At 38.3% G+C, this 17,135-nt stretch overlaps 1 protein-coding gene across 1 annotated transcript in view; it reads left to right on the plus strand.

Moving 5' to 3' along the window:
* The window catches only part of ATP6V0A4 (ATPase H+ transporting V0 subunit a4), a 60,015-nt gene that overhangs the window by 33,674 nt on the left and 9,206 nt on the right, over positions 1 to 17,135 (plus strand). Inside the window, exons 13-18 of the mRNA XM_070756312.1 lie at positions 1,392 to 1,531; positions 3,215 to 3,372; positions 5,233 to 5,326; positions 9,140 to 9,258; positions 9,936 to 10,152; positions 16,802 to 16,909. Coding sequence (XP_070612413.1) covers positions 1,392 to 1,531; positions 3,215 to 3,372; positions 5,233 to 5,326; positions 9,140 to 9,258; positions 9,936 to 10,152; positions 16,802 to 16,909 — 836 coding nt within the window. The remainder of the gene's footprint in view (positions 1 to 1,391; positions 1,532 to 3,214; positions 3,373 to 5,232; positions 5,327 to 9,139; positions 9,259 to 9,935; positions 10,153 to 16,801; positions 16,910 to 17,135) is intronic.

Raw genomic sequence — 17,135 nt, forward strand, 5'->3', positions numbered from 1 at the left:
AGCTTGCAGTTGTGAGGCAATTCACAGTCCTCTTCTTTCACAAAGTGAAACACACTTTGCTCTGGTTTAGTTTCAAAGCGGGGAATAAGCAGCACACAAAAGGTCAAAGTCAACAAAGCAGGCACGAAACACAACGATCAGATAATCCTCCACAATGGCCAAACCCACAGGCTGCTATTTATAGCAGCCTCACTAATTACCATAGCCCCACGCAACCACAGGTGGCCTCATTTTCTTTGATAACAATCTCTCAGTTGTTATTGCCTATGCATCGCTCTCCGCATGCGTGACTGTATCATTAACTCTTGTTCTTAATCCAAGGAGGAGCTAGATAATTGATCTCCTTCTGAGCTGTCTGCCACACTCTCCTCCTCCCTATCACTCATGTCTTCTTGGTCAGAGGAGCCTTCATCAGCAGATTCCACCGGGGGCAAAACAGGCCTGCAGCATGTGGATGTCTCTCCCACATCCACAGTCCTTGGGGCAGGAGCTGGGCCAGAGCTAACCACAACAAAAGATGGCCAACTTGATGTCACTCACGTCAAGGGTTTAAGTTAGGGTGCCTGGCCTCTGATTGCCTCAAAGACATACAATTTCCTTATCTATTTAATATTACTGAACATCCAAAATATACTATTTAATTCTATGTATATACTGTATGTCATATGTGTACATACATATTACACACAGGCACACAAAAATATACATTATCTACTATATAAATTGTATGTGTATGTACACACACACACGTGCATGCACAGCTCTTCTAAAATTATACACATTCAACCTCATTTACAGTGATAGGAGAAACATACCCAGAGCCCAGAAGGGAAAAAAAGAAAAAATGCAAAATTTTTCTACCGGTCCTGCACACCTGACCGTACCTGTAGGAGCCCATCACTGCCTTAAAAACCTTGGCCCAGTCATTCTCTCTCAATCCAATTCACTCCAGAAGGTGGTTGTTGTGGGAAAAATAGGAGGTGGAAGGAGTATCAATACATTATCTGCTTTGAGTTGTATATGACAAACAGTTTAGGGGCGCAGCAGGTAGAGTGCTGTACTGCAGGCCACTGAAGCTGACTATAGATCTGTAGGTGAGCGGTTCAAATCTCATCACCGGCTCAAGGTTGACTCAGCCTTCCAACCTTCCGAGGGGGATAAAATGAGGAGCCAGATTGTGGGGGCAATAGGCTGGCTCTGTTAAAAAGTGCTGTTGCTAACATGTTGTAAGCCGCCCTGAGTCTAAGGAGAAGGGCGGCATAAAAATCGAATAAATAAATAAATAATCCATTTTTTAAAGAAATGTTCCCTGAAGCATCAATTGGTTTGCAATGTGTACATGTTTAACAAGTGACGTGACAGGTTTTTTGGTTTTTGTTTCCTTCTCACAGCACCCTTCACTATCATTACCTTCCCTTTTTTGTTTGCGGTGATGTTTGGCGATTGTGGTCATGGTACAGTCATGCTGGGCTTTGCACTGTGGATGATCAGTAATGAAAAATTATTTTCAGCTCAGAAAAATGACAGTGAGGTAGGTGACCTAGAATGGTATCTCAATGCTTACAGCAAGCAGCACTCAAAGTGTTTTTTTTTTATTATTATTAGTAGTAGTATATTCTACTCTGCCCAATCTCTGAAATTTGTGGGATAGATTACAAAGTTATTTAAAGCATCAAGTTTCTAAAAATGAATTTAAAATAATAATAATTAAGCAATGAGAGCTAGTAATCAACCAGTTATCGACTGCAACCAGTTGATTTCAAAGGAAAGGTATTATTTATTAAATTTATGTGCCATGAAACTCACTGCGCAAAGGGACTTAAAATACGGCCGGGTAATATAAAACGAGGAGCAATCCTCTAGAAATGCTGAGAAATATGTTTACCCAGAACTGAAAAGATGTAAAAGGGGCAATCATACTTCCTGGAGAGGCATTTCATAATCAGAGTCCCATATCTAAGCAGGCTTTCTTCTTGGTCACCCATCTCACTTCTCATGGTGAGAAGAAGGGCCTACAACCTGATGTCTTCTCAGCTAGCTGGATCAGTTTTGGGAATTGATGCCCCACATTTTTAGAAGATTGATTTATTGATTGATTGATTGATTGATTGATTTGTTTGTTTGTTTGTTTGTCAAACAAGTTGTTCTGTCGTGCTCTCTGGTAGACTCCTCCCAAAAATTCACAGGTACAAATTTCAGACACACACACGTTTGAAAATTCAAAACAATGTTCTTTATATTGAAAATTCACTTAAACCAAGCCCTCTTTTGGTATAGCAAAGAGCACTCGTCTCCAACCAAACTGCTAATTTGTACAAGTCCCTTATCAGTTCTGTGATACTTATCTTGCAGCTGTGAGGCAATTCACAGTCCTTCTTCTTTCACAAAGTGAAACGCACTTTGCTCTGATTTAGTTTCAAAGCAGGGAAAAATCAGCACACAAAAGGTCAAAGTCAGTAAAGCAGTCATGAAACACAACGATCAGATAATCCTCCACAATGGCCAAACCCACAGGCTGCTATTTATAGCAGCCTCACTAATTACCACAGCCCCACCCAACCACGGGTGGCCTCATTTTCTTTGATAATAATCTCTCAGTTGTTGTTGCCTATGCATCGCTCTCCGCATGCGTGGCTGTATCATTAACTCTTGTTCCGAATCCAAGGAGGAGCTAGATAATTGATCTCCTTCTGAGCTGTCTGCCACACTCTCCTCCTCCCTGTCATTCATGTCTTCTTGGTCAGAGGAGCATTCATCAGCAGATTCCACCGGGGGCAAAACAGGCCTGCAGCATGTGGATGTCTCCCCCACATCCACAGTCCTTGGGGCAGGAGCTGGGCCAGAACTAACCACAACACAAGTATAGTATTATAGTATGTATTTACACAACATAAGTAGAAAGTAGTGATAGAAAGGATTAAAAAACAGTAGGACAGGAATGGTAGGCACAAAGGTGCACTTATGCACGCCCCTTACAGACTTCTGAGAAAAGGGGAGAGGTTGATTGTAGATAATGTAAGGTTGAAGATTTTGGGATTTGGGGGAGGAAACAACAGAGTCCAGTAGTGAATTCCAGGCGTTGACAACTCTATTGCTGAAATCGTATTTTCTGCAGCCTAGTTTGGAGCGATTTACTTAAAAGGGCGCCATAAATGAGGCTTTAGTAAACTTTGTTCTTAATCATCCCTTGATTATATATAACATTGCTGTGCAGATTTGGAACATCTTTTTCAGTGGACGCTACTTGATCCTTCTTATGAGTATCTTCTCCATTTACACTGGCTTTATTTACAACGATTGCTTCTCCAAATCATTCAACATATTTGGATCTTCCTGGAATGTCAATCCCATGTACAACAACCGTGTATGGACGTAAGTGGTAGACAATGCTCGATCATTGCAGAACATAGCAGCTGTATGCTCAGTTTGCTCTTTTGTTTCACAATCTCTTTCTGAATTTATCCCTAATCATCTCTAGCGCAACGTTTCATATTTCATAAAGGTCTTTAATCAGCAGCTGACTATGATTAAAAGCAAACAGGAAACAGTAGTTACTAGAAACTTCCCTTAGTTTGATTCAGAAAACTCATGGCTATAAAATATTTTTTCCTGACCTAATTCTAAACTTCAACTCCCAGAATTCCTGCCCCAGCCATGCTACTCCAGGAGTAGGAGTTGAAGTCCACAAGCCCTAATCTTTCCAGGTTTGAAGACTCTTGCATTTTAACCCTAACCCAGGGCTCTTTAAACTTGACAGTTTTAAGACTAGTGGACTTCAACTCCCAGAATTCCTGCCCCAGCCATGCTACTTCAGGAGTAGGAGTTGAAGTCCACAAGCCCTAATCTTTCCAGGTTTGAAGACTCTTGCATTTTTAACCCTAACCCAGGGCTCTTAAAACTTGTCAGTTTTAAGACTAGTGGACTTCAACTCCCAGAATTCCTGCCCCAGCCATGCTACTTCAGGAGTAGGAGTTGAAGTCCACAAGCCCTAATCTTTCCAGGTTTGAAGACTCTTGCATTTTTAAGCCTAACCCAGGGATCTTTAAACTTGACATGTTTTTAGAAGCCTGGAGAGAGTTCATGCCGTCCCCCCCCCCCTTTAGCTTGCTGGCTGGCTCGCTGGCTGGATCTCCCTCCCACCCTGATCCTCCCTCCTCCGTCTCCCTTTATTGCCCCATGTGTTGTTCGGGGGAAGCAGATTTGCTAAAGAGATCCACTTGGGAGGGCAGCAGGGAAAGTAGGAGGAGAGCCAGAATAGCCCACAGCACTGGGGCGGGAGGAAAGAGGCTGTCCTCCTCCTCCTTCTTTCCCTGCTACCGTGCCAAGGGGATATCTTTAGCAAATCTGCTTCTCTCTCCGGCTGGGGGCTCCTAAAGCCTGGAGAGAGCTCATGCTGTCCCCCCCCCTTAGCTTGCTGGCTGGCTCGCTGGCTGGATCTCCCTCCCACCCCTGATCCTCCGTCTCCCTTTATTGCCCCATGTGTTGTTCGGGAAAGCAGATTTGCTAAAGAGATCCACTTGGGATGGCAGCTGCAGCTGCGAAGGAAACGGAGGAAGAGGAAAGAAAAAAGAAGCCTTGCCTCTTTCCTTTCCTCCTTTTCCTCCACGACCGCAACTGACAAGAGAAAACAAAAGAGGAGAAGAGGAAGCAGCCGACAGCATATTTATTTATCGGTATTTAAATATTTTAAAAAGAAAGAAAGAAAGTGAGGAAGTGAGAGAGACGAGCTGCAGGGCCCCGCCCCACCGCCATTTCTATCAATGTCTCACCCGGCTCCAGTTCTTCCGGCGGCTCCGTTTTTGAAGCAATGCCTGCCGGGCTCCAGCAGGGCGCCCTCTTGTGGTAACTCCTCAGTGACCCGAGTATAAGCCGAGGTCGGGTTTTTCAGCCCATTTTTTGGTCTGAAAAACTCGGCTTATAGTCGAGTATATACGGTAGGATATTTAGTTTATACAGTAATAGATAATAATGAAGAGGTGAAGAGTGACTTTGGGCCTATTGATGAAACAGCAAATTGATTCAATATAGGAGATGAAAGAATGTACACAAATTATATAAGCTGTTAAGTACAAAAAGTCACACGTAATCTGAGCTGTCCACATAGAAACTGCACAGCCAATGTTTTGGGCATCAGTGTGTTTACGTTGGTTTTTTTATGTTACTCATTGTGAGAAAAGATGATCACATCTCAATGACAACCTAATTATTTAACATTTTTCTGTTCATCCACAGGGAGGAAATTGTTCATGACAATGCTGTTTTACAGTTAGATCCAAAAACAAAAGGTGTATATTCTGGAAACCCCTACCCTTTTGGAATTGATCCGGTAATTAGAAATAATTATTTGTCAATTAATAGTGGGTGAGCAGTGTGGTCGGGTGGTAGGAAAAGCTAGTAGGATGATTGGCTGCATAGCTAGAGGTATAACAAGCAGGAAGAGGGAGATTGTGATCCCCTTATATAGAGCGCTGGTGAGACCACATTTGGAATACTGTGTTCAGTTCTGGAGACCTCACCTACAAAAAGATATTGACAAAATTGAACGGGTCCAAAGACAGGCTACAAGAATGGTGCAAGGTCTTAACTATAAAACGTATCAGGACTTAATGAACTCAATCTGTATAGTCTGGAGGACAGAAGGAAAAGGGGGAACATGATCGAAACATTTAAATATGTTAAAGGGTTAAATAAGGTTCAGGAGGGAAGTGTTTTTAATAGGAAAGTGAACACAAGAACAAGGGGACACAATCTGAAGTTAGTTGGGGGAATGATCAAAGGCAACATGAGAAAATATTATTTTACTGAAAGAGTAGTAGATCCTTGGAACAAACTTCCAGCAGACGTGGTTGGTAAACCCACAGTAACTGAATTTAAACATGCCTGGGATAAACATATATCCATTGTAAGATAAAATACAGGAAATAGTATAAGGGCAGACTAGATGGACCATGAGGTCTTTTTCTGCCGTCACTCTTCTATGTTTCTATGTTTCTAATAGGAAGAGAGAGATTGGGGATGAATGGTTGGGACTCCAATTTCAAAGGAAGAAGTTGGCAAAGACAGGGCTCCTCAAAAGGTTTTTAAGAGCCTTCACTGTCTTTTCTTTACATTGCTACAAACAATGTAGGGAAATGCTTTGTGTATTGACACTTTTTTTGAAAAAATGGAACAAAAATGTAACTTTTTTTTTAACCTCATGTCATTCTTCCCAAAACTCAATATACATGCCTTATTGAAGGTATCTGAAAAAAAGTATGCAAAAAAAAATATCGAAATTAAGGTACAAAGGTCAGGAGACTTAGTCCTTACAATACTGGAAATATTTAGTGTTTCTCTTCCGGCTTCCCTAGCTAGAATTTCTGATACAGTAGTACCTCTAGATACGAGCTGCTCTACATGCGAGTATTTCAAGATACGAGCCACGAGGGGAGAGACATTTCTGTTCTATTCCTGAGCTCAAATTTGGGATATGAGCCGAGCGTCCACTAGGTGGCGCAAGAATCCTTGCTTTTGGTTATCTCGGAGGGGGAAAACAACTTGTTCCAGATACGAGTTGCCTCGAGATACAAGCTCCCTTATGGAACGAATTATGCTCGTATCTAGGGGTACTACTGTATTGGTATCCCTGATTATGGAAAAAGACAAAAGGCTATAAGAGGGTGATTCTTAAAATGTAATCATAGGACCTTGGGATGCCCCAAGCCCCTCTCAAGAGTATGTTAAATCAAAATTATTTACCAGCCTATACTGAAAAATAATACGATATTAAAGCCCCATCAAACCTTCATTAGTGGTAGTAGCAGTGAATGCTTCAATTTTAATTTTTAATGTGGTAGATATTGATAGATATAACCCATACAACAAAGCCTCTTTTTGGGGTCCTCCTCCATAATTTTTAAGAGTGGGAAAAGACCCTGAAAGAGGAAGAGGGAAGGGAGCGGGGTGGGAGGAGGAGAGAAATTAAAGAGACAGACAGTAACAGGTGATCAGTGTAGCTGGCCTGCAGATGGCAGCATTAATGCCTATTCATCTTCCAAATGGATTATACGATTATTATTATTATTATTATTATTATTATTATTATTATTATTATTATTATGGGGGATGGGCATGGGGGATTTGAGACATCTTTCCCCCAGGCTCCTTATAATTTATATTTGGTATGTATGTATTGTCTGGTTTTAATATTTTATTTATTTTATTTTATTTATTCAATTTTTATGCTGCCCTTCTCCTTAGACTCAGGGCGGCTTACAACATGTTAGCAATAGCACTTTTTTTAACAGAGCCAGCATATTGCCCCCATAATCCGGGTCCTCATTTTACCCACCTCGGAAGGATGGAAGGCTGAGTCAACCTTGAGCCGGTGATGAGATTTGAACCGCTGACCTTCAGATCTACAAGTCAGCTTCAGTGGCCTGCAGTACAGCACTCTACCTGCTGCGCCACCCCGGCTCTTGATATGAAAGGGTTTTAGTTATTTCTTTTAATATTAGATTTGTGCCACTATAATATTGTTTTTATCATTGTTGTGAGCCGCCCCGAGTCTTCGGAGAGGGGCGGCATACAAATCTAATAAATTATTATTATTAAATTATTATTCTTAAGAAGACATAAAATACGTATCATAAAATAAAAATATTTCAGCAATACCTCATGCACAAATCTCTTCCCATCCCATATTTTGTGAATATGTGATCCCATATTTTGTGAATATGTAATCCCATATTTTGTGAATATGTGAATACATTCTGGAAGAACCAGAAAGTCTATTATTTTATTTTAAACTTTGAATAGCAACTTATTATTATTATTATTTTGTTGTTGTTGTTGTTATTTTACTTATTTTATTTTATTTATTTTATTTTATTATTATTTTATTTATTATTATTTTATTTATTTTATTTATTTTATTTATTTTATTTATTTTATTTATTTTATTTATTTTATTTATTTTATTTATTTTATTTATTTTATTTATTTTATTTATTTTATTTATTTTATTTATTTTATTTATTTTATTTATTTATTTATTTTTTTTATTTTATTTATTTATTTTATTTATTTATTTTTTATTTATTTATTTTTTATTTTTTTTATTTTTTATTTATTTTATTATTATCCTCAACAAGAATTTCTGAACATTGGTGGAGATGCATTTTTGTTTAAGTAGAATTGATTGGCTAAGGGTACAAATGGCAAGATCATTATCCCCTAAAAATGATATTCTCAGACTCATACGACTTACTCCTAACTTGCTGTTTTTCTCCATGGAGAATATACACAACTTCATGTTTGTAGCCCACAGTATAGCATTCCTGGAAAAGCTTCACTGATTTTTTTGGGGGTGGGGTGAGATGAATTTTTCTCCAAATAGGACTGTATTATTATAAATAATACAAAAACCAAAGATTTAATATATTTTCTTTTAAAATAAACTTATAACCAGGGGTGAAATGCTCCCGGTTCACTCATGCCTGTTGGTTGTTGGAGAACCGGTCATGAAGGGAGTATGAGACTCCGCCTAACTGCCCGGATGCCACCATTTGGGTTCTTTTACCCTCTGTGCATGCCCAGAATGTTTTATACATGCGCAGAGGGTAAAGAACCCAATTGGCGGCATCCAGATAGGTGGGCGGAGCCTCACACTCCCGTCACGACTGGCTCTCTAAAGACCAACAGGAATGAGTGAACTGGGAGCATTTCACCCCTACTTATAACAATTGTACTATACAGTAGTACCTCTAGATACGAGCTGCTCTACATGCGAGTATTTCCAGATATGAGCTAGGAGGGGAGAGACATTTCTGTTCTACTCCTGAGCTGAAATTCGGGATATGAGCCAAGCGTCCACTAGGTGGCGCAAGAATCCTTGCTTTTGGTTAGAATCCTTGCTTTTGGTTATCTCAGAAGGGGGAAAAGTTATTTGTTCCAGAATACGAGTTGCCTCGAGATACAAGCTCCCTTATGGAACGAATTATGCTCGTATCTAGGGGTACTACTGTACAAGTAAATTAGGTTCCATTTCTTCACCCTAACAGGTGATCTTCCGTCTCCTTTGTCCCTGTCTTTTCCCAATGGTACCAAGAAAGCAAGTTTTAAGATGTCTTTTATTCTTTGCTTTCTTTATTTCTTTCAGATCTGGAATATTGCCCTCAATAAGCTGACTTTCTTAAACTCATACAAAATGAAAATGTCTATCATCATGGGAATTGTACAAATGGTTTTTGGAGTGGTACTTAGTCTCTTCAATTATGTGTAAGTATTAGTGACTTTACAGGCACAGCAAATACACTGCTCAAAAAAAATAAAGGGAACACTTAAACAACACAGTATAACTCCAAGTAAATCAAACTTCTGTGAAATCAAGCTGTCCACTTAGGAAGCAACACTGATTGACAATCAATTTCACATGATGTTGTGCACATTCAACTTTGTACAGAACAAAGCATTCAATGAGAATATTTCATTCATTCAGATCTAGGATGTGTTCTTTTGAGCGTCCCCTTTATTTTTTTGAGCAGTATATTTGGATGATATCCTACTGCATCTGTCCCAATCCACTCCATCTAGATGTCAGAGGGATTGATTTCCCTTAATCTTCCACATACTAATCTTTATGTTTCCCTATTCTTCCTTTTAGACTTGTTTTTTTTAATATATCTTCCTATATTCTTCTTCTCTAATCAAAGAAATATATTTGTCCATCATGGCAAGTTTGTCCATTTCACCCACTGTTCCTGCATGCTGGAGAATGCCAAATCTTTCTATCTGTAGTTTTCTGAAATTGGGACATATATAAAAAATGGTTTGGCTTTGTGTCCTTATGTTATGATTCTTGGGTTGGGTGTCCCCGTCCCCCCCGAGATTATACTAAGTAATGGATATTTATATACACCCCAGTAATGCTTTCTCTTGTTTCATTATTTGTCTAGTTACTTCAAGCAAACAGTCAACATTGTCCTGCAGTTCATTCCACAGATGATCTTCATAATCTCCCTATTTGGTTACCTTGTCTTCATGATTATTTTCAAGTGGTGCCAATTTAATGTGCATAATGTCCAGGAGGCTCCAAGCATCCTCATTCACTTTATTAATATGTTTATGTTTAGCTACAACGATGCAACAAATCCTCCTTTATACAAGCACCAGGTATAAATGTCTATGGAGATTCTCAGTCTTAGATCATGGTTGTCCCAAAGGTGCTTTTTTTCAAGAGGCAACTGGACTTTCTAGTTTTTCATTAAAGACGTTTAGCTTCTCATCCAAGAAGCTTCTTCAGCTCTTGGATGAGTAGAAGAAGACGAAAAACCAGAAAGTCCAGTTCTCTCTTGAAAAAACCACCTTTGGGACATCAGGTATAAATGTTTCATTTACAACTAAGAGTGTCAAATGAAATCTATCATGCACCTGTTAGTTATGATTCAGTCCTTCTCATTTCAGCACACCTATTTAAAAGTGGATGGTTTGGGGATATAATCTCTTCTTTTTCTCAAGGAAGTGCATTTCAGTCAACCAGAGAGCAAATTTATTATACAGGTAGTCCTGAACATAATTGAGCCCAAAATTCCTATTGCTAAGTTAGATATTTGTTAAGTTAGTTTTGCCCCCATTACAACTTTTCTTGACACAATTGTTAGATTAATAATAATAATAATAATAATAATAATAATAATAATTATTATTATTATTATTATTATTATTAATTAGATTTGTATGCCGCCCCTCTCCGAGAACTCAGAGCGGCTCACAACAACAATAGATACAATGAAATACAAATCCAATATAAACTATATTAAAAAACAATTCTAAAACAATCGTACCAATCTCATATGTTGAGTCAGGAAAGGTAAGGGGAAAAATCAATCCCCCCATGCTTGGCGGTATAGATGGGTCTTCAACATCTTACGGAAGGCAAGGAGGGTGGGGGCAATTCGAATCTCAGAGGGGAGTTGATTCCAGAAGGCCGGGGCCACCACAGGGAAGGCTCTTCCCCTAGGTCCCGCCAGACAACGTTTAGTCGACGGAACCCGGAGAAGGTTGACTCTGTGTGACCTAATTGGCCGCTGGGATTCATGCAGCAGATTCAGTGCAGTTGATAAGTTAGTAATCCAGTTGTTAAGTGAATCTGGCTTCCCCATTGACTGTGACCTTGCGACACAGCAATGGTCATAGTATGAACCATTTGCCAAGGATCTGAATTTTGATTTTATGACCCTGGGGAATGGGGATACTAAAAAGGTTGTAACCGTGAAAAATGATCATAGGCCACTTTTTTCAGTGCCATTGTAATTTTGAATGGTCACTAAATGAACTGTTGTAAATTGAGGCATACCCCATCCTTGTCGCCATTGTTAAATCACTGCACCGGAGACTCTTACTGTTCAAACATATTTATTTTGGAAGGCATAACATCCAACTGGTCCTCTCAACAGTTAACTCCCAACAAGGGCAACGGCTAATCCGTTGCCCTATTTATACTTTTTCTTAAGCGCGGGAACTTCTCTGACAACCGTTTATTTTTGGCGGCAACCTAAAACTAGCCGCGTCTTAACCAATCAGTGAATTTCTCTTTATTTCTTTAAACGAACATAACACCTATACATATGGAGAAGAAAATATTTCTTTTTAAAATGGCAGCTTCTGTTAATCTACAGTATGTTTTCCCTGAGAAGCAACCTTGTATTGTGATAGCCGCAAATTCTGAAGTTAACTGATTTAAACTCAAAGAGATTCAGTCTCAGTTTTCTTTACAGAGACAGGCTATCAAATGGTGGCATCTCTAAACAATATTTTGGATCATATTTCTGTTCAGTTAATCCTAACATAGTAATTAATATGACATCTCTCAGTTTGGAATTATTACAAATACATCTTGTATTTTGAAATTTGAAAATTTTTAGGCTTACGAACGTTTTGCATTACATGTCTGGACACAAGCACATAATGGCAACAACTGTGTGATGATCCTGTTGTCCATATGCTGTCATTTTGGTGTTATGGTAGTTTGATATTAGACAGTGCTGCAGATAAGCATTCACTATCATATATTGCAATAGTGATATAGATACTAATTCAAGTGTGTAGATATATTCCTGGGACCGCATATCAAGTTGGTCCTTGGCATATTATATAGCAGAGCTGTCAAATTAATAATAATAATAATAATAATAATAATAATAATAATAATAATAATAATAATAATAATTTATTAGATTTGTATGCCACCCCTCTCCGAAGACTCGGGGCGGCTCACAACAGTAATAAAAAGCAGTATAGTAATAGAACAAATCTAATAATAAAAAGATATATAAAACCCCAACAATTAAAAACCATACAGCACATACCAAATATAAAATATAAAAGCCTGGGGGAGATGTCTTAATTCCCCATGCCTGGCGATATAGGTGGGTCTTGAGTAATTTGCGAAAGACCCACCTACATCTGGCCCGTGGGCCAAAATTCCTGGCCCACGGGCCAGATGTGTCATATACTGCCCACACCCACGCCTGGTTTAGCAAAGGGGGGAGGGGAATCCCGATATGTCATATGACGTCACTGTGATGAAGTGAATTTGACATCCCTGTTATATAGTACAACCCAGCATGAATATCAAGTTTTGCGTTGTCAAGTAGACGTGAGGTGGCTCAACCATTTTTCAATTGCTGCAATTTCACTGTAGTTTTCAAAAATGTATTTTTATCTATATTTATTGTTAGTGGCTTTGAGTTATTTGTTCAGACGGGCATCTCTGCAAGTTTGTTAAGATGACCATCTCTACCAAATTTGTTAAAAGAATAAGTGGAACAAATATCTGGATTCCCATAACACGTAATGCCAAACAAATCGAGTTCTAGCTTACTCTGAAACTAACTGGAATTTGATAATCTTTATATAATGCACTGAGAAAGAAGTATAAAGTCTGCATTCACAGATTGGGCAAAATCAAACACAACAAAATATTTTATAGTTTAAAGCATTATGTTTTATAGGAAGCCAGACTCAGAGAAACATTATTATAAAAACTCATATTGATTGATTGATTTTGTCCAATATACAATGAGGGTTTTAGTAGGTATACATTATTTAGCTGGCTTTGGAATCAGTAGCAGAATGATTGGCTACAAAACTGGGCAGCTGGTATATAATCCTCCACCTACCTGCAGCCTGGATTATTTGGACCATTAATTATGTTTGTTAAAAATAAATGAATATAGTAAAATACATGATGAAGGTTATAGAGGATATACTCATAGTAAAATATATCGAAGAAAGAATAGAAGAAAAGTTATAGGAATAGAACATATCAATGATAATATTATTTATTTATTTATTTATTTAATGATTTAATTTTATTTAATTAAATAATTATTTCATTATTTATTATTTAGCTGGCTTTGGAATCAGTAGCAGAATGATTGGCTAAGCAGGTCATAAACTGGCTACAAAACTGGGCAGCTGGTATATAATCCTCCACCTACCTGCAACCTGGATTATTTGGACCATTAATTATGTTTGTTAAAAATAAATGAATATAGTAAAATACATGATGAAGGTTATAGAGGATATACTCATAGTAAAATATATCGAAGAAAGAATAGAAGAAAAGTTATAGGAATAGAACATATCAATGATAATATTATTTATTTATTTATTTAATGATTTAATTTTATTTAATTAAATAATTATTTAATTATTTAATATTTAGCTGGCTTTGGAATCAGTAGCAAAATGGTTGGCTAAGCAGGTCATAAACTGGCTACAAAACTGGGCAGCTGGTATATAATCCTCCACCTACCTGCAGCCTGGATTATTTGGACCATTAATTATGTTTGTTAAAAAAAAATAGATATTCAGATCTAATAAGTTTTGAATACGCAGAACGTGTAAAGTGATTTGTTTAGAGAATGGTGATCAAATAGCCTGCCTCAAAAACACCACTCAAACTGAAGGATTTAGGCCACGATATAGAATTTGCAATGCAGAGAAAGAGAGAGAGGGGGAAAAAATTAGTAAGACAGCACGTATTTTCAAACGCAAATGATGAATTGGGTTGTTTACTTACTCAAGGGCAATATTGCAATGAGCTTGCTATCTTTGTCTAACCATCTTGCATTCTCTTGAAGCAAACTCAGTATCGTATCTGTTCACTTCCAGCTGGGAATGTCAAATTGGAAGGGAAATAATTTTATTTGGCTCTGTGGTATTCATGGGAAAGGTTCAAAAATCAAGATGGACTCCGCAACTGCATAAATAAAATCCCTGCCCCTTGTTTACGCGTGCTGTGCAACATATTATTAAAAAGGCAGCATTTCAATCACACAACCAGTGGCTTAATTTTTGTAGAACCCTCATTCCTAACCCCTGTGCCCAATTACTATTTAAAACATATACTGTGACTCCTTATAGATGATTAATTTATTCTTTCAGGCAGAGGCTGACTTGAGAAATCTTTCTCATTCTGCCCAAGCTGAGTTAACTCTTGACCTCAGTCAGTTACATGCAAGTAGACTCATTGGAAAAGTCATAATTTAAGATAGTATAGTTAGGTTTCCAAACATAGAAACATAGAAGTCTGACGGCAGAAAAAGACCTCCTGGTCCATCTAGTCTGCCCTTATACTATTTTCTGTATTTTATCTTAGGATGGATATATGTTTATCCCAGGCATGTTTAAATTCAGTTACTGTGGATTTATCTACCACGTCTGCTGGAAGTTTGTTCCAAGGATCTACTACTCTTTCAGTAAAATAATATTTTCTCATGTTGCTTTTGATCTTTCCCCCAACTAACTTCAGATTGTGTCCCCTTGTTCTTGTGTTCACTTTCCTATTAAAAACACTTCCCTCCTGGACCTTATTTAACCCTTTAACATATTTAAATGTTTCGATCATGTCCCCCCTTTTCCTTCTGTCCTCCAGACTATACAGATTGAGTTCATTAAGTCTTTCCTGATACGTTTTATGCTTAAGACCTTCCACCATTCTTATAGCCCGTCTTTGGACCCGTTCAATTTTGTCAATATCTTTTTGTAGGTGAGGTCTCCAGAACTGAACACAGTATTCCAAATGTTGCTCTCACCAGCGCTCTATATAGCGGGATCATAATCTCCCTCTTCCTGCTTGTTATACCTCTAGCTATGCAGCCAAGCATCCTACTTGCTTTCCCTACCGCCTGACTGCACTGCTCACCCATTTTGAGACTGTCAGAAATCACTACCCCTAAATCCTTTTCTTCTGAAGTATTTGCTAACACACAACTGCCAATACAATACTCAGATTGAGGATTCCTTTTCCCCAAGTGCATTATTTTACATTTGGAAACATTAAACTGAAGTTTCCATTGCTTTGACCATTTATCTAGTAAAGCTAAATCATTTACCATATTACAGACGCCTCCAGGAATATCAACCCTATTGCACACTTTAGAGTCATCGGCAAATAGGCAAACCTTCCCTACCAAACCTTCACTTGATGGCAGCAAAGAGTTACTGTTCTGTATGTGGGGTGGGTTTTTTTTGCTGCCATCTAATGACTATCCAGATTTTTGCATCCCACTTGTGGTAACCCTACTGTAATATCTTTTCTCTGCTTCTGAAGCTTGTTGAACAAACCATGATAGCTTAGTGCAACTCACATACCATGTACTGTAGAAGCCATTTTTGCATGCAAGTATGATATAAGGCCCAGCTGGACATTTCAATATTTCAGCCACATTGTTGTGGTTAAAGGTTCTCCATCTGATCATGATACTTTTCTACAAAAAAATCATACTTCAAGTAAGAAATATGTATGCAATTAGCTGCAGCCATATGCTTATGGTTTTCGGTACGTATTCTGTGATTATAGCAAAACAGAAATGGATTTCATGTAAGTATTAATAGGTGTAAAAGAAGGATGGAACCAGTGATGGGTGCCTACGGGTACAGTCAGGTACGCAGAACCGGTAGGAAAAAATGATCCCCCCCCCCCCTTCCAGGCTCTGGGTATGTTTTTCCTATTGCAGTAAATGAGATTGAATGTGTATAATTTTAGAAGAGCTGTTCATGTGTGTATGTGTGTACATACATATACAGTTTATATAGTAGACAATGTATATATAGTAGATAATCTGAAGTTAGTTGGGGGGAAAATCAAAAGCAACATGAGAAAATAATATTTTACTGAAAGAGTAGTAGATCCTTGGAACAAACTTCCAGCAGACCTGGTAGATAAATCCACAGTAACTGAATTTAAACACGCCTGGGATAAACATATATCCATCCTAAGTATAAGGGCAGACTAGATGGACCATGAGGTCTTTTTCCGCCGTCAGACTTCTATGTTTCTAGTTTCTATATTTTTGTGTGCCTGTGTGTAATATGTATGTACACACATGGCATAAATACATAGAATTAAATAGTATATTTTGGATGTTCAGTAATAGTAAATAGGGAAATTTTATCTCTTTGAGGCAAGGAGAGGCCAGGCACCCTAACCCAAACCCTTGACGTGAGTGACATCAAGTTGGTCACCTTTAAGTCAGTCACATGACCTTTAAGCCACCCCAGGTCACATGATTGTCAAGCCACTCCCACCTGATCACATGGCCAGCAAGCCACACCCACAAAATAAGCCAGCGTGGTAGTAAAACGTTTTGCAGCCCTTCACTGGGTGGAACCCGCAAATCTTTGATATGGAAAACTTACAGATGTCACACGTTGTGCCAGCCATTATTTCTTTAGACATAGGTGGTTGATTAGTTGGGGTTATTTGGCTTAGAGCACTGTATGATAGTATCAACTGCCTTTTTTATCCCTCTAGCGAGAAGTCCAAACTTTCCTGGTTATTTTCGCCTTGATGGCCGTACCTTGGATGCTTCTGATTCAGCCTTTTATTATTCGAGCCAAGCATCAGAAAGCTCAGAGATTGGTAAGTAAAAGGGTCATAAAGATGTTGAATTGTAGAATTGGAAGGCATCCCAAGAATCATGTAAGCCAACCTTTTGCAATATATGGGGGGGGGGGGAATATATAAGTAATCAGTGAGAGATAAGAATCAATCTTCTTAAAAACCTTTATTTTATTTATTTTATTTATTTATTCATTTGTCCAATACACAGATACATAGGAAGAAAAATAGACATGTGATAATATAA

Source organism: Erythrolamprus reginae, chromosome 6 (genome assembly GCF_031021105.1).
Source record: "Erythrolamprus reginae isolate rEryReg1 chromosome 6, rEryReg1.hap1, whole genome shotgun sequence".
Taxonomy (NCBI): Eukaryota; Metazoa; Chordata; class Lepidosauria; order Squamata; family Dipsadidae; genus Erythrolamprus; species Erythrolamprus reginae.